The sequence below is a fragment of the Ptychodera flava genome, assembly GCF_041260155.1.
Source record: "Ptychodera flava strain L36383 chromosome 23 unlocalized genomic scaffold, AS_Pfla_20210202 Scaffold_24__1_contigs__length_23054250_pilon, whole genome shotgun sequence".
Taxonomy (NCBI): domain Eukaryota; kingdom Metazoa; phylum Hemichordata; class Enteropneusta; family Ptychoderidae; genus Ptychodera; species Ptychodera flava.
Window position 1 is genome coordinate 12097579 of NW_027248278.1, and position 19273 is coordinate 12116851.

Sequence of the window (19273 nt, forward strand, 5' to 3'; positions counted from 1 at the left end):
TTGTCGAAAACTTTTGTGTTTACGCTCTTTGCGTTGGACGGACAGACATCCATACATACATACACACATACATACATACATACATACATACAGACAGACATCTCGCATAGACTTTTTTCAACCATATAACCTCCCAATTGCCATATATGTATGGCAAAAGGGAAATAAAAATCAAATAGAGGGCTACATTCAGTTAAACAAGTCATTGACAATGACATAGTCCCCACTTGTAATAGGAGTATTAGTCTTGATAGGGCAGGGAAATGTGGTCATTAAGAAGTATCACTAGAGTGTATATGTTCAGATCTATGGACACATAGGTCTATGTCATTGTTCCCAATTTGAAACAAGAGGCATGTCTAAGTTATTATTCAAAATGAGGAAAAAAGATCAGACCTCTAGCTGTATTGGCCAGCCAAGAAATACATATGCGCATAATAAATGAGGTACAAGATGTGACACCTTAAGGTCTATTATCCTATCAAAATTGAAGCGTAAAGAACTTGTGGTTACTGAGTTATGCATATATATGCATAATCAGGGTCAAAGGTCATCAAGGTCACCTAACATATTGAAAAAAAAATTGTATCGCTAATTAATCCATATATGCCAAAATTCAGACCTCTAGCTCTATTGGCTTGCCCACGATTATATATGTGCATAATTAATGAGGTAAAGCATGTGTTGTCATAAGGTCTCCCATCCTACTAAATATAAAGGACATAGCAATTGTGGTTACTTATTTATTGACATAATCGTGTATTTTAGGTAAAAGGTTATCGAGGTCACATGACATTTTGTCAAAAAATTTCTATCCTAAAGTCTATCCCTATATACCAAAAATCAGACCTCTAGCTCTATTGGCTCGCTCAAAATTAGATATGCCTATAATTAATGAGGTACAATATGTGGCGTCATAAGGTGTCCCATCATACCATATATGAAAGGTTTAGCACTTGTGGTTACTGAGTTATGGACAAATATGTATATTCGAGGTCAAAGGTCACCAAGGTCACGTGACATTTTGTCAAAGTGTCTGAGATATCTGCGTGAACGGATGGACTCACGGATGGACATGACCCAATCTATAAGCCCCCTGGACTTTATCTGTGGGACTAAAAACTGTGTCACTGCATCCTTTTTGCAATATGAATACGATGAGAAACTAAATTTTTATTTTTCTTGGCCTTATACATGGGAGTCTATGGACTGCCTTATACATGGGAGTCTATGGACTGCCTTATACATGGGAGTCTATGGACTGCCTTATACATGGGAGTCTATGGACTGCCTTATACATGGAGCTATGGATGCCTTCATGGAGTTATGGAGGTGAAAACTAAAAAGTCCTCTAACACGGCCAAATTTGATAGCATTGTGAAACAAATTGACGTGCATCTGTATGAGGTAGGGTACTATCCTTGGACCAAGTTTGAACGAAATCGCTCCAGGCGTCTCTGAGATATCTGCGTGAACGACGGACACACGCACCCACGCACGCACGCACGGACATGACCAAACCTATAAGTCCCCCCGGCTAAAAAACTAATGAAACATTTATTATCACTGATGATATTCAATATAAAATTTATAATTTTAAGATTTTGTTAACTAAATAAGACAACACTGTACTGTGAACAGTCAACAAATGAACAAAACTCATCATTCAATGCAATGAGGTGGCATTACTGACGCTATCGTAGTACTGATTATGCAATGCAATATAGGTTAATATCTCAGACCAGATTATTCAACCAAAGCAAATACTGATGGGCAATAATTTTGATGGTAGCCATATTGTATAAGTTCCCGCTGACTCCATCTGCAGGAATTGAAGCAAATCTCTCTCACCTTCACTGGGCGGAATGGTCTCCACTACTTCCTGGATAAGATCCTTTTCATTCAGTTTGAAGCTGAGCATCAGAGCGCTGGCGTACTCCTTCTTAAAGAGCGCCCTCCGGATAGCATCAGGTGTCACATCTGTGGTCAGGTCATAGGGGTCAAAGGTCATACTGCTGTCAAGAGAATAGACAAGCAGTCCTTCTGTTGTTGTTGCTGCCCAGGATCTTCCTGTTACATGGTGAATATAAAAGTCATTTGAAAATAGTGAGCAATTTAATAGCATATCTTTAACCCCTTGACTACCTATGGCGCCGGATATATCCGCGCCATATTGAATTACCATATACCCTGAGTGCTGGAAATATCCGGCACAGTTAAATAGGCGTATTTGCTTTGTTTTTGTCGCTAAAAATCCCTTAATTTCGGGCGTCGGCACGCAGCGCGACTAAGATTGATGTATTCCGATCTGGCCTGAATGTGATTGCGCCCCCGTACGTCCGAGTATGGCCAAAGTCCGGAAGCAAATGTCGTGACCCATGACCTCGACCCTGAAAGGTCAGGCTGATCACAGAAGCGTCGCGCTGATTGTTTACAGTTTTCAGAAGTACGGACGATCGCGAAGATGTTTATGGGTTTTTTTTTTAATGAAATGAAATGTTTATTTATTGAAAACAAATGATTTATATGTAAATATGTTCTATTAACAGCAATATTCGTGAATGAAACTAGAGAAAATACAATTTTTTACTATAAGCCAGTGAAATTTTATAGCAGCCATATTATCAATATGACTGGTCACATGACTGGTCATGTGTTTGGTCATGTGATATGTTGTTCCCTAAAATGTATTTTTAAATATTGTGAATTATTTTTTGATAAATCATAACCATTTTAGATGCATGTTTCTGCAAGGAAGACATAAAGCAGGTGTTTACAATATAAAATGTGTTGATTTTCAAATACAGAATCATGTCAGATGCTGATGTTTGTGGTTCATTTATTCTGCCTTTTGTGAGAAAAATCTCAAATATGTACATCTATAAATAAAGTAAAGGGTAGTTATTATTACATGTATGTAAAGATAATGCCTTAAAAATTGAAACTGTATTGAAATTTGCGTCATTTTATGGATTCAAAACACGTCCTTATGCTTCAAATATTCATATTCTTTGTCAACTCTGGCCACATGATGTGTCATGTGATCAGTCACGTGACCTGGAAATACAAAACTTATGTATGAAAAAGTTGGAAATTTCATGCTGATTCAGAAAATATATGGTTTATTGGTACTTACTTATTTTTACTCTAAGCAGTATTCATGCAATGACCACACCCTAAGATTGTATCAATATTTACATAAGGGCCTGGTATATAGGAATACATTGGCCTTGGTAGTCAAGGGGTTAATGAAAAGAATGAAGCAAAACAAGTGGAACATACGCAGTGTTACATATAAATATTCAATGTATTTAATTTACATAAATCCCCAGGGGTATAATGTGTAAAAAGCAATACTGTAAACTTATGATGACAGTTTTGTTATTGCATAACATACAGCAGACATATTTTCTCATTGTCTTTCCATTAGAATTTTGAAAAACAAAATATGTCTCTTGGAAACACAGTGTTATTATGACAAATGACTTTACATCAAGACTATAATTTATTGTCATTCATCAATAAAAACATACAGATACATATAGCTAGAAAGAAAATCAAAGTAACACAAAATTCCTTGAATTCTTTATCTAGTGGTATCGTAGGGTTCCTTTCAACATCACTGAATCTTACTACATAGACAATAGACAGCAGTATTACCATGTCGACATAGTTTAATGTTGAATTTGAATCCCACAGTCATATTCACAGTGGTTTAGAAAACATCTTTGTTATTTTCAGCCTGTGCCATTATATAGCCAGGAGACTACCCACTTAGTTTTCCTGCCAACAAATCTGTTTATAAGTGTGTACGATGTACTTAAAATGCCTGCATGCTTGCAGAGTGTTACATTATAGTGGAAGTAAATACGGTGTTTCTGCTTTGATTCTTTTATTGACACTGATCTTACATGGAAACAAGTAAATGTAAAAGGTGCCATTTTTAAAATGTTCTGTTTGGCTTTTTGAACAGCTTTTAAGCTTACCTCCCAAAATTTGCTGCTGATGTGCAGCGTACTCAGGTTATATCTGATTGGTCGATTGTCACAATTCACAGGAACTTAGGGAGTCTTTTTGTATAATCTAATTATAACAGTAAGATATCAGCTTCCGAGACGCTACACATCAAAAATTTGTGGTGGATGCAAAATAAAGACTTTCATTCATCTGACCTAATGGATAAATTTGTACCCGGTAACGATGAGCAATCTACCTACCGGTTGGTGAAAACTTGACTGATGTGACACAGATCTCTGGCTTGAATGACCTTGAACTCATGTCACCTTTTCTGACACCTGGAAGTGATAATGCCTGCTCTTCGTCATCATCTACATCATCAATCAATGCTGTACTTCCAAAACTGGTCATCTTCCTTTTACTAAGAAATTCCTGAAAATGGTTCATATACATTTATGTGTATAAGTGACATAAAATCATGTAGATGGAAAAAGTTTTCAATGAGGAGAACATCAAAGATATCAAAGCCATGTTTCAAATATTTGCTGTTAGTTCCAAGCGACTGAATCCAATAAAATATTATCAATAATTATAATTGAACATTTGTTTCTAACAATAAAACTCATGGAGTGCATTTAAATGCTAAATATTGCTTATAATACTCTTTGGCAAATGGAACATTTTAGGAACATGAAGCAAGTGTCCTTGGTTGGATTTGTAGTGATACTGATATATTGCAGAAGACCCATGTGAACAGGATGACATCTTACAACACTTGGCCAGAAGTCCCATTCATCATTTCATTACGCATTTGTCTGATCTTGTGAGTTTTGCCTTTCTATTATTGTTACTTTTTACTTTGTATAAACACTGGCAGGTAATTCATCCTTTCTTAAAGTAGCGGTAAAGGCTAGAGCCTCAGATATAAATTTCAATAAAACTATTAAAACATGAAAGTAGTCAACATTCTCTGTGGAATAAAAAAAACTAGACATTTGGGGTCATAGGCATTGCAGAGTTATAGCCCGTTGAAACTTCTGAAAAACTGACCAAATAAGAGGAAGTTGGGGAGTCCTTAGTGTATTAACTATGGTAGAGGTCCCCTAGCTTTTAAAATATGTTTGAAAAGGGAAAGTCATATTTTTACTGTTTTTCAGGAAAGTTTGACAAGGCAGTGCTTGCATTTAGAATGCGTGACTGCTATTGTAAATGCATTTTTAGATTCTTTGAGTGTCAAAGAGGTGTCCAAAGTGAGATTAACCAAAAAGACTGCTCTGTGACTTCAAAAGAGGGGTGCAAATATGGCTTGTTTTCAACATTTTTGACAGAATAACAGTTTTCCTACATAATTTTATACCAACTTAATCCAACCTTTGAAATGAGATATGGACATGGAATTTTTACGGCCTATTAACAAGGTTACAGATAAGATTTCTACGGCACAATTTTCCTGTATGTGAAGTACTTTTTGAAAAAGCACATTTTGAAATTTGAAAGAATTTTTAATAATTTTTTGATATGTAAACCCATGTAAAATCATAAAAACAAATTTTATTTACAAATCCTGCCATACAAATCTTACTATTAATAGTGTCAACATATTTATAACTAATTTGGTAATATTAATACTATCCAATTATTATTAAATTCAAATATGTAAAAAAATATGAAAAATTAAATTTTAATATTGATTGGTGTCATATTTCAAAATCATGGCTACAAATATACAATTTTTATATTCTTTGGACGAAGTATTAACTAAGGGAGTTATCCTGAAAATTTGAACTAAATATCTTGATTCTAACACTTGAAACTTGACATTAACTCTGAGAAAAGAATTGGTGCAAAAATAGCCTTTACCGCTACCTTAATTGATTACATTCATTAATCTAATATCAAATTTAAACCTGTTTCTTTAAAGTATGCCAAGCTTTTGAAGAAATGCGGTTGCAATCTTCTACTTGTTTCATTTAATTTGGTAAGTCATCTGTTAAACATTTGTTTATCTTCTAATGTACTATTCTCTTTTAGATAAAAATATAGATTAACAATCTTCTTTTGGTTTGAAATTTAATTTTCAATAACACGCATATGTTTAAATCAATTCTAAATCTTACCTCCATGGCGTCTAATGAGAGGTTGTGTGATATTTCAAACTTTTTCACCAAGATCTGTTCCTTGATGTTGTAAATGCAGATGTGTTTTGATCGTCCTGCTGCCAAGATGCACTGGCCATCAGCTGAATAGCACAGAGTTGTAAATGCCCTATAGAATCAAATAATACCATCTGTGATACTGTGTTTCCCTTGGATCAGAACTGAAAATCGTTTAAGGTAGAACATGCCTAAGGGACAGATATTTGGACTTTCAAACATTTACAATATTCTTTTGTCCTATCACTTGTGGGGGTTTACCGGTATTTTGAAGCTTATAGAGTCAATAAAGTTTTCACCGGCTAAGTTTTGTGAAAATCCGAAATGTTATAGCCCCCTCTGGAGAAAGAACACAGTGATGGCAGCCATTTTGAATCCAAATATTGGTAAGTATTGAGTAATTCATTTTTCTCTAGTACCAAAATTTGCATGGTGGCCCTTATTTTTATCTTTGATTATGAAAAGAATGGTTGAAAGTTTGCTAAAGAAACGTTTGAACAAAAGCTTAAGTCTTTCATTTTCGAGGTGAAAGCTACCTACGGGAGAGTAGCTACAACTATGGATGATTTTTTTTGCTATTTTAGTTTTTAATATCAACTGTCAACTGTTTTACTCACCAGAGTATAATGGGATACATAATTTTCTACTTGTCAACTCAGTTTGTACATGTGCAAACTGCATTGTTATTGTTGACAAGTGAATTTTGGTCAAGACGAGAATTCTAAAAAGTAGGTGTTTCAACGTGTCTTTGAAAGTTGAACAAGAAACTGCTTGACAGACAAAACAAAAATCCTGAAAAAGTCATCGAAAGTTACAGCTACAGGCCCTTTGACAAAGTTTAACAAAATGAACTTGAAAGCTGTCAGACAAAGAATTCATGCAGAGTACCGGTAGATGTTTTGATCTAAAGTGAAAAAAATGGCTGAAAATTTTGAATATGTAACTTTTATCATGACATGAGTATCTGAATGAGGTCATTTCGAGGAGAAAATTACAAAAGTTTAGATTACAGTAAGAGGCTCAGCTTTGGCAAAGGAGATGTTTTGACGAAAGGAAAAAAAACAAAAACTTACATTTACATCTACAAATTTCGGTGCATTCATCTGTAGATCATTAAGCCTATCAAGCTTATTTACTTTGTGGAGTGAAAGCTTGTCAAAAGGCAAATCTCTCATCCTAAAACTTGTGGGACTTTCACTTACTTTCCTTTCAAGGCAGTCTTTGCAGTTATGTAGTCAGTTTCCCTGCGTCCACTTCCAAGGTCATGCCGACCTTCAATGCTCCCAGTCTGCGTGCCGCTGTACACGTCCCAAAATGTTATATGACAATTCAATGTTGCAACAGCAACCTCCCGACTGTCTGGTCGATACGCCACACACAATGCTGTACAAAAGTAGAAATGAAATGCTTCGTAAGATATGAACAATAAATTTGCATATATTTTAATTTGACAAAAAGAGATACATTATCCATACCTTTTTTGGAACTCTAGAAGTAATTCACCAAATTTACCAATATTTTAAATTCAAAATGGCCAAAATCTCTATGATAATTCTATGGGAAAATTGAAATTTTCGATCTTCACAAAAATGGACACGAGTTAAACTTCAGTTACTGGAAGGGCTTCAAACTGAGGTTTCATAAGCGGTAAATCAGAAAGGCATTGTAAAAAATTTTGAGTCAGAATATGTCTCTAAGGTGCATTGCTCCTTAAGCTGGATGAAAAAAATATCCTTGCGACTTTTTCATTGGTGAACCAAAGACATGGGTAAACTTTTAATTTTTTAAATATTTCTCCTATACTCATAAAATTTAAATTTTTTGACGAAATGTCACCAATTTCCATAATTTTCTGAAACAAAATACGCCAATATATCTCTGATAATGAGTGAGATCTTTCTTTGACAAAATGGGAACAACCCTTACCCGAAAATTATTTCTACTGCAAATTTGCCGTAAGTTTGCTGCAAATATGCAGCAAGCATATAGCTTGCAGGAAGGAGTTGCAGAAGTTTGCAGGTAGATGTGACCCTCCTGCAAACCCTGAAGTCAGTTTGCAGCAAATTTGCGGTAAACGACTAAGTTGCTGCAAATTTGCAGCAAACCAGATTATTGCTGCAAATATGCAGCAACACATGATTGACATATTTCCCACTATTTCATTACCAGGGAGTACACACTACACACTGAGTACTGTTGCACTTCGTGACCAGTCATGTGTAAGCAACATAAAATTGATCTTTCATTTATATTTTATGTTCATTTATTTCATAACAGACAATCCACTTTTTAAATTATAATAACTGGTAATGCTAGATAATGAACAGCTTCAGTTATGCTGGTGAAAGCATTGCATGGATATAGAGTGCATCTATGGTATATACAATGTAATAAAAGTGCCCTTTGACAATCTGGTTGGGTAAATTATGGTTGGATCGAAAACTGAATTTTTAGGGAAACAAATTTTTGAAACAGGGACTTGTCTGTCTTGCAAGTTACACCCTGTATTTTCTGCGAATGATACCAAAATGCAAACAGTATGGAACGAAATGTGCGTTCGATGATGGTCTGTAAGGACACGTCGTAGACTTTTGTTACTGCAAATCTGTACAGTATTGTTTCCGCTACTACCTCCAAGCAGAGTAGTGGCTGTGCTCCAAGCTATTCATCCCATCAATATAGTACATATATACGGTACGTACAATGCACTGCAGCTATACAGTCTGTCCCATCGATGCCGCTGACAAAATCTCGCCTTCTGATAACATGGGTCGAGGTAAAAGGCTTTTGTCCATGTTTTCAGCGTTAGAGTTATATTGCCGAGGACAAATTTGAGGTTAAGGATTACACTCCATCCCGAGTCGCTGTACGAAAATTCAAAGCGCCGCTTCACCAACGTCCAACACGTCCTGTGTATCAGCTGCGAGCAGCCGACATGTTTACACTCTCCGGTCACGGTTCATCAAGGTCAGTTCGCGCATTGATATTGATTCTTCGTGCTGAAAGAATTTTTACTCTCTTTTTAGTCTTTCTATGATAAAATAACCATTTTCATTAAACTAATAAATTAAATGCTATATTAAGTATGAAATATAACGGATTGGTGCAGATGTAGAGTCAATTCCAGCATTTAAAAACGGGACTACATTATCAATCGCGTAATGATTTATAGATCGCACTTCCGTTATCGTCATGAGGCTTGATCGGCGCGAAGTTAGATTTTAGTACCATCGGCCAGTGTCGGCTGCGTATTTCGATCAGGGAGTTTTCTAGTGGACAATTTCGTGATCTTTCTATGGAATCGCCAGCCAAATGATATCACATAGTTGCAAAAACGTGTATACACCAGGGACAGGCGGAGTTCTAAATTTGTGAACGCGAGCGGCAGTAAAGATGCCGACTATATTTTCTGAGTACGGTATTTACACACAGCACGGTGAGACCTGCAACCGGACGGGAATCGTCCAGCGTCTGCGAGCCGTTCAGAAATGTAAGTCAATGTACCGTTCGTCTGTACATCGATCGCTATAATTATGTTCTGTAATCGTTGTATTGCAATCTTTACCTAAAGATAAATTTTCGTTGAGTACTGATTCATACTGAATTCACTTTCGTTTCACAACAGTTACTTACAGTAAGTGCTGAGATTTTTGCAGATTGTCGCCGTCGTGTATGTAAACAACATACGGCGAGTTGTCCACTGTCGGACATTTTAATCATTATTAATTTAATTCGATCATTAATATTTATGCATTTTCTGCTTCAATTTTTCAACTTGATTTTGTCCCATTTTCAAATAATTATCGATTTCTTTCATGAATTTACAATGTTTGGTCAAACGGTAAAGACTTACACTCTTCCCTGAACGATTTATATTTTTCAGAATCCATTGCTGGTACACTAAAGGGGACAAGAAATTCAGAGAACAGAAAGCCAAATCGCAGCCTTTGACAGTAATGTAAATGTTACATGAAACTTCTCAAGTCAAAAGAAAATCTTGACATGATCATGACACTTATGTGGCATGAAATGAACATGGCATATAAATAAATTGTACAACAATTGAATTTAACCTTTTTTTCTCTGTCATCTTTTTGTTTATAATAACTTTATTTGCGCTGACCATTGTTTCTCGTGAAACTGGTATTTCAGAGTTTAGTTGGATAAATAATATTTATATATTGGCGGACTGTGGACAGCACAAGATGTGTTTTATCCAACTAAACTCTGAAATACCAGTTTTCACGAGAAACAATGGTCAGCGCAAATAAAATAATTTGCTGTATGGAGTTTGCGGCAAATTTTCAGTAACATTCAAATTAATTTGCCGCAAGTTTGCTGCAAGGATTGTGCCGCAAATTTGCTGCAAAGAGTTTGCAGCAACGTTGCAGCAGGGAGTTTGCTGCATATTTGCAGCAAGTTCACAAGAAACCTAATTTGCATCTGAAAAATGAACTACCCGCATATTTGCGGCAAATAGTTTGCTGCAAATTTACTGCAAAGCTTGCGGCAAATTTGCAGTAACAGTTTGCGGGAGGCCTAAAATTTCGGTAAGGGAAGGTCCATCTTTGGAACAGTCGAAGTTTAATATACTGACAACTTCCATAGATATATAATTGAGAATGCTCAATACACTATTGCTGAAATTGAATTATCATGATAATATCCCTCTCCCTTCTTCACTTACCATCAGCATTCATATTAAATGATTCTCTTGCTCCTTTATGTTCAAATACATCCCATAATTTCATAGATTTGTCCCATGATGCACTAGCCAAGATGGCTTCCGATGGGCTGAAGCTGAGTGAGACAACAGGCCCTTCATGTCCAGCTAGAACCTATTAGTAAAATTAATATGTAACAAATATGACCCGAACGTCAGCACAGTGTCACTTATTGACATGACTGACATTAAATGATACCCCGTGAATGCCTTGAATTTCTGGTGCAATATCGAATTACCATATATCTAGGGTGTTAGGATATTGTAGCAAGATCTAATTTGTGTTCAAATTGTCGTTGATGTATTGGATAATATTGATAATGGTAGTCAAGGTGTTAGTGACACCAAAGATATTTGTACACCTCACATACATTTTGGCTAAAATGAGTTGTCATAAATGTCACTGGCTAGATTGCAATTTGTCATTCTTCTTAGTTCAATTATTCAGGACACAGTTTTGTGAAAAGATAAGATTCTTAGTATTTTCGACAAAGTGATGAATGTGCAATCAGCTGAACCGTAAGATGACCATATTAAGGACATGGTGGGAGAGAGCATTGGAAAGACTCTCAAAAGGAGAATTATTCCAATCTGTGAGAGCACTGTACTTCCAAATTTAATAACTGCAGGGTTCTCTACAATAGGATTTTGAGGGGTGGGTTACATTTAATTATTCCTTTGGTAATATCTATACCCCTCCCCCTCCCCCCCGCCGGTACCAAAGAATACTTTTTTACAACAAAGGGATATGCAAATAATGCATTGTTATGTAAATTGACTGTCCCTCAGTTTTTCATTTTGTCAAGAACATTGAACTGTGAAGTTAGTTTGGTGTGGTTCAACATGGCATTGAGTACTAATGTCTACTGCTAAAAGTGAGCTGAAATAAATTTTGAACAAAATTTCCCACAATCTTTGACATAAGGTGATTGCACTGTCATAGAAACCCATCTTCAAGTACGATTTGCAACTCCCGTAACCTGGCACTATTTTGGTGACTTTGTAACATTTGTGCTGTGTTGATGGTTGTTCCTTACCTCCAGTAATCTACCAGTTTTCATGGACCATACAAAGATTTCAAAAGTGTCCATTGACCCAGCACAAACTACATCCCCACTGCCGTCAAAGGCTAGACACCGGAATTGTGCCGGCCGTGGTGAAGTGAATGTGCGAAAATTGCGATATCTGTAAAAACAAAACGAGAATACCCTCTTGGTAAAAAATTCAAGAAGCTAAACAAAGTCTTGTACTTGACAATGACACTGACCTCCTCAAGTATAAATTTTACAAAGGAACTTCCCCTATAAAAGCCGGATTATTATAAATCTTGCAAATGTTAAAAAGCCATGCTATTGATCGGACGTGCTGGGTTTGGTCCCAGAATCCCATAATTTTGTCATGTTTACGGCCTTCATTGTCATTGAATTTTGCATATGATGTGAATATATAGCGACTAAACTTGAGTAAAAAATGAACTGAAAAAAATGTTCTGTTTTATGTCAGAGAGCGCATACATTTCAAAATTGTTTTCCCTAAATGACCTTTGACCCCTCTTTGTATATGTCATGAAAGTGCCCATCATGATTATTCAAAATTATCATACAGTCAAAGAGATACTATGAGAAGTCAAAAACTCCCACTCAGTGTATGCCAAATGGCTGCGTCATCAGTAATCCCCCATTGTGCACCCACGGTCCTGTAACTTCCCCTTTAAGAAACATAAACACATTCAATCACAATCAACAACCTATGGTGGTGCATGACAGAATATGTACTGTATACATGTACCTGGATTCATAAAGCACATCAGCAGACATGCTTAGTTATTGTTTACGTTCGGGTGTTTCGTATAATTTTATTTTACGCTCTCGAAATATAAGCAAAGATTTTTACGGCTGCAGGCTGTTTCCTCAGTGTTATCTCATATCAAATAGAAAACTTTCACAGAAAAACAAGGAGCTAGCATGTAGATAGACTACAGTATGAACTAATGAAAGAGCAAGGACCTGTGGAATATGTTGAAAAGTTAATGTCTGCAAGTCTCCAGATCATTCAGAGATTGCTTGACATATCTTAACTTTATCTGCCAAGGAGTTTATTTTTTCTGTGTTGAAAGAAGTTGCTTTGTTGTATTCTAACGTAAATAATTCAACTCCTCAGAGGACTGGGATTGCTGATGGAGATGTTAGCAATACCCTTTGCAATACTGAGATGTCCTTCATTGAAAAGACCACATAAACAAACAGACACACAAGAGCTTCAATGACATCCTTTCAGTGATTGTACAATAGAAAACTACTGGTTTACCTGTGAAGATCAAAAGCCCTCACTGTGCCATCTAAAGAAGCGGACACGATCACATGACCAGTAGATCCAAACTTCACAGCAGTAATTGCAGCTGCATGGTCTGTGAAAGTCACAAAACAAAACCCGCTACTTGTGCTCCACACCTTGACCTGCCAATAAACACACAGTATGAAAGAGTCAGCAAGGAATTTATTGGTAGTGCTCCATTAATACTGCCATCCATATCAGACTGCATCTAATGCTCAAAGCATGACATATTGATATTCATTTATGCAAAATAGAGTAATCATGCGCATAGCTGATAGGAGTGAGTCATTATCAATGAAGCCTCACCTCGTGCACTATATGACACATTCAGTTACATGTACTTCAAAACTAATGGAAAACTCTTTTTCTTCAGTTTCGTTGTTGAAATGACCCTAATTTTCCAGACTTCTACAATTTTTTAAACCATTTTTTTTAATACATGAAGGTAATCAATTCAAATCATTGTGATTTCTTTGAAGTTTTCATGAATTCTGTACCTTTTTTGAAAATTATTTAATATATTTATATTCCTCTCAACAACACTTTTCATTCTGACATGCTGCATTGGATGAATTTATATTCATGCAATCATGAAAATGCTAAATTTACTCATTCTGTACCTTCCAATGTGAATCAATGGAGATGTTATCGCCACACCAGTGGCTTATTGTACACAGTTTGGCATGGGTGAAGTATTTCTCTGTGTCACCAAATTGAATTTTAATCAGGCTCTAACATTTTCCGAATTTATCAATTTCACTTGGCATTTTTCAAATGATACACAATGTAATCATTGCACCCAACTTGTCTGTATAGAGTACAGTGTAAATATTGATCACAGCAAACTATATTAATTACTGGTTTCCCCCATAGTGTGGGGGATCATATTGTTGTTAACAGTGTGGGTGGACTTATATACAGAAAACCGGACATGAGAGAGTAGGGATCAGTGTGCCCTCTAAGGGGAGATGAAAAAAAAATTTTGAGTCAAATTGAAGAAAAGTTGACATGCTGTGCATCACCGCATGTATGAACAGGTTATATAACTAAAAAGTCAGCAGTTAGAAGTACAGCGCCCTCTATGAAGGTATGTCTTTCTCGATTCCTCATACTCTCGTGTGAGTTAGTGAGAAGAAAGTGAAAACAACAATTGCTACCTCCTTGCCCATTGATTGATGGGCAAGATAATTACTATCGTCACGTAGTATCACTGCGGAGGTTTACAAAAATGAAGTATTCAGATATTTTTTTTGGCCAAAAACTACAGGGAAAGTGGCATCTGTGTAAATCATGAATCTGTTGAGAATTGGCAGGTGTTTTACAGCTGTGTCAGTGACGCGTCAGATTACTTGTAATTTTAATGCGTCAGGCGGATTTGCCCTGTGTCGTGACACATCAAGTTGGCTTAGTGGGCACACTGGTAAGGATTAAGCTATTATGGTCGCGGCACCATCTGCTGTACAGTTGTTCAAGCTGGGTATTCGATCTGTTTGGATAACAACATGTTGCTGTCGTAGTTGCCATCTAACATAAGTTTGCTTCTCTCATTTCAGTGGCTGCTGTGTGAGATTTTATCTGTTATCTTTACCATTTTTATCATGTTTATGTTAGACAATATTCTGTGTGGTGTTGTCTTTTGATTTTGTGCGTGTGTCTTTTGCTTATTTGTTTCGGTAAAATATATAGTGAGACAGATGGAAAGTGTTGGACACCTGATTGTCTCCACCATTCACTGGATACTTTTACAGATTTGTTTTTCCATAATATAACTTATTGTCAGAGTTTTATATTTGCAGGGTAGTTGTTTTTGACATTTTGCTTCTTTTTCTTTCTCCCTGTGAGCTCTGTGTATACCAATGAGGAAATACAATAAATAAAAGATTAAAAATTTCCATTTTCTATTTCTATTTTTTTAGTTTTTTGTTGAAATATATGCATCATATTGAATATTATTTCAAAATGAAAGCAAAAAAATGTGCAAGTACTTCTTTCTGGATAAAAAATACTGTTAGCCTGACTCAATCGTAAATTATGGCTAAATTCCATTTATATTGGTAGAATAATTTTGATAAAGCGTTGTTCACAGTTACAGGTTTGTTACATTCTAAACATACCTACTGGCGAGCAACATTAGACACTACTGCTTGAAATGGGGACAAACTTTATCAAAGTTGCATGCAGGGCAGTTGTTGTTGCTTATAGTCTGAGTCATGAATATGTCTGTTAGTATTCATTGTGACACTAGCAGTACCCTAGTCTACTAAGATGTTTTTGCGTCATTCTCGCATGCACGGTTTTCAAATGCATGATCAAAACCACAGAAAAATGTTAATTTTTGCATGTTCATTTCCTCATGAGAACGGTGAAAAATGTTCATTTCCTCATTGGTACACACAGAGCTCACAGGGAGAAAGAAAAAGAAACAAAATAATGATCTCCCTTGTGAAAAGCCATATTAACCCTTTGAGTGCCCAAGTCAATTTTTGTTATACTCCAGTAAATTTTTTTTCAGATTTTTTGCCAAATTTTGATAAAAACCTGTACCAAATGAAATGTGATGTCCATTTGGTCAAAAATTATCAAACATATTACAGAAAAATTCATAAAAATTGGTAAAATGTTGCAATAAAATTTTGGCGAGAAAAATTACAGCACAGGGTTAAGGCAATACCAAAGGATTCAATTGCTATGCAACGGTTGCTAAGAGTAATTTCCAAAATCAATTAAAATGCAAAGCTTTCATGATTTTCTTTGAATAATAAGATTTACAGAACCATACGATTCCAAAAGATGCAGATTTGTCGCGCAACTGGTCAGTGACATCAAACATATACAAATTTTCATAGCTCTACTTTAAAACGTTTCAGTTCCTACAAATTTGCACCAAATTTTCCAAAATTTCAAAATGTAACACATGAGATACCTGTTTAGAGCCCCTAGCATGGATTAGGTTATCTGTTCAAGTACAAATGATTTTGAACAGGAAAATATCTACTGTGTCATTTTGTGAAATTTTGAAGGGTTTTACAGCGATATCTCATAAACGGTCCGGAATTTTAAGAAATGAATGCTTATCTATATTCTCATGTATGACTTCAATAATCCTACCAAAAGTCAGCTAAATTGGTTTACAATTGAGAGAGTTGAAAGATTTTGAGCATTTTCAAAATACCAGGGGTCGAAAATCCATAGAAAACAAAAATCGAACGGTATGATCTTGCACATGCAAAAGTGAGCGTTTGGAACGTTGCCAGCGACAGCAACCAACGCGTCCTTTGAATCCTTCGGTATCGCCTTAACCCTTTGAACCCGGTTCGGAAAAAAATGTCTGCATGATGTCATAGGGTACCAGGGGGTCAGGGTACAAAGGGTTAATTACTACATTTACCTTGCTGTCATCTGCACCTGTTGCAATGTACTGACCGTCTGGAGAGTAGTCAAGGCATGACATGTTGTTGAAGTGGCCTTGCTGTTTGAGGACGTAGGATTCGCTCTGCCACTCCCAGACCAGTAGCTGGCCCAGGCCTGAACAGCCTACAGCTATCCAATCACCGCTGGGGTTAAAGGTCACTGTGGCAATGCTTTGGTCAGATATGCTGCGTGTAAGAATGCAGATATTGAAAGTAAATTGGACATATGATCCAAGGTATGTACTGGTATGACAGTAGTAGAATTTGTACATCTAAAATGAAAAAGGCACGCATGATTAATCGTAGTACAGAATGAGACCTGTAAGATGCTCTACATTGATCAACACAAAGACTTGAAGGACGCATGGCAATTAAGTCACATTAAGTCTGATCTCTGAAATTTGCTAGTTTTGACATTTGCCTGTGAATGATGCGTATCACAGTGACTGGATCAATTCAAAGTGATGCAGCTCTCATCGTGCATCTGTGCTCTTATAATATATGATAAGGATTAAAGGAATACAATCGTCATTTCATTACACTTTAAAAACATATGTTTTCATTTGAATCTCCACAGGCATGAGATGCAATGCAGCTAAAGGCGTGAGTAAAAGCACTTATTGCATTTGATGCTTTGTTACTAAATGTCACAGTGGCTTTGCAATATTTACTGCTGTCATTTGAAATTCTGACACATTTTGTCTATGCATCTGTCTTTATTATTGTGGCTTGTAGTTGTAACCTCCACAAATGTAATAATCTCAACAAATGTAATATCAACCACAATTGTAATAAAATGCACCCATAAATGTAATATCGCCCATAAATGTAACAAAAATCAACCATAAATGTAATAAAAACACCAACCACAAATGTAATAAATGGTAAAGATAAATGTAATAAAAACAACACCCATAAATGTAATACTTATCAACCATAAATGTAATAAATCTATTTTGTCGTTGCAATTGAGGAATTAGCCCTTAAATATTGATCTATGTGATAAGGAAAGTAACTCCACACATTATTAATTTCTTAATTGTTTGCGTATAGTGTGTTTGCATATTTGAAAGTGTATTTTACGTTTCCCTGTTTTGTGTACAGAACTGATTGGCCATGGCTACTGGCACAGCTGTAATCTGAATGTAAGTGCAGTCTCTACTCCAGAGTGGGGAAGACTGTACACTACCATCCTTTAACGCCGTTTTTTTCGAAAATTGCCGTACTTTCTTATCAATCGCCTCAAATTCGTCTTCAGTGGATAAATTGTGTGGAATAATCGATAGATTGTCTGTATTCCTATGTTGTCCCACTTGAAGTTTGTTCCTTCACTAGGGATGCCAGGATGTCTAATTTTGTTCTACTGTGTTCAAGGTAGTGTTCGTATTGTTTTTTACTAGATTGAAATATATTGTTCTCGTCAACATGTTTTGTGTCGTGTAAGTTTCTGTTATAAGGTTTTATATTTCTCTGTTATTTGTTCTGAGTCATCTGTCATAAACTTTGTGTGGTATCACTGGTTGACGAGTTATTTTGACGCTTCCTTATTATGTAATTATCAGTGTCTAGAACTGCTGTTCAACTTCCATTATCTAACGGTTTGATCAGTACCTCGCCGTTTTCTGATAGCGTTCTCAAAGTATTCTATTCTGTGTTTCGGAAAGGAAACCTAGTTTCAGGAAAGTATGCAATAACATTACACTAGTCTTATTAAAGTTATTATTTACTCAGGGCATTGATAAACAAATGATCACATATGCAAGTTCAAGTTTATTACATTTATGGTTGAGTTTTATTACATTTATGGTTAATTTGTTTATTACATTTGTGGTTGCGGGTTGTTACATTAATGGTTGACTATTTTATTACATTTGTGGTTGATTTTATTACAATTGTGGTTGATATTACATTTGTGGAGATTATTACATTTGTGGAGGTTACAGTAGTTGGATCTTTAAACATTTTAACCATGTACACATTTAGTGACAACATTAGTGGTCAGGGGCCGTGGATAATTAAATCACATGCACAGTAAACGCAACTTCAGTGTTTAGGGGGGAGGGGGTTTGGCTGTATTTTGAATACCATGATGAGCAAAAATCGCATTACAAGTTTTCATATCGCAACATCTCGCTACACGTTTATATATCGCAAAAATAGAGTGCTACATTGTTTGGCCTTACCAGGCCAGTACAGCACCATCGCTACACAAGCATTCTTTTGACATACATGTCAATCAGTGCATGAGGAAATTAACGTAACAATCATTTTGGATACACTGTTTCATTTCATTCTATTGGTTGCATCATTATTGAGTTGGTGCTGAACAGAAATTGATTTTTAACAGAGGGGGCATGCAGGGGGGTGGGGGGTGTATTGGTGGTCAGTAGCGTATGCGTGATTTCATAGCAACATATTACCAATTGTTGGTATGCAGATACAGAATGAGGCTTGGTTTGATTTCCGCACTCTCAAACTTTCGTTGGGGGGGGGGGGGGGGGGGGGGGCGGGGGAACTGAGGCCGAATTCACTTAGTTCATTTACCATGCGCATGTTTAATTAATCCACGGCCCCTTACACAAACCAAATTTTCTATCCCTTTGAGTGTATTTCAAAAGACTTTTAAAAATCTTCTGACAAACATTTACTTTGTACAGTAAATAGTGGAACTCCAATGTTATTTGAAATGACAAATA

The 19273-nt window shown here is 36.1% G+C and overlaps 1 protein-coding gene across 1 annotated transcript in view; it reads right to left on the minus strand.

Annotated features, from left to right (window-relative positions):
- Positions 1-19273, minus strand: part of LOC139124490 (periodic tryptophan protein 2 homolog) — a 43679-nt gene that overhangs the window by 5257 nt on the left and 19149 nt on the right. Inside the window, exons 9-16 of the mRNA XM_070690631.1 lie at positions 16556-16763; positions 13141-13289; positions 11871-12018; positions 10798-10948; positions 7313-7493; positions 6075-6222; positions 4218-4389; positions 1852-2070 (exon numbers count right to left, since the gene is read on the minus strand). Of these exons, the coding sequence (XP_070546732.1) occupies positions 1852-2070; positions 4218-4389; positions 6075-6222; positions 7313-7493; positions 10798-10948; positions 11871-12018; positions 13141-13289; positions 16556-16763 (1376 nt within the window). The remainder of the gene's footprint in view (positions 1-1851; positions 2071-4217; positions 4390-6074; positions 6223-7312; positions 7494-10797; positions 10949-11870; positions 12019-13140; positions 13290-16555; positions 16764-19273) is intronic.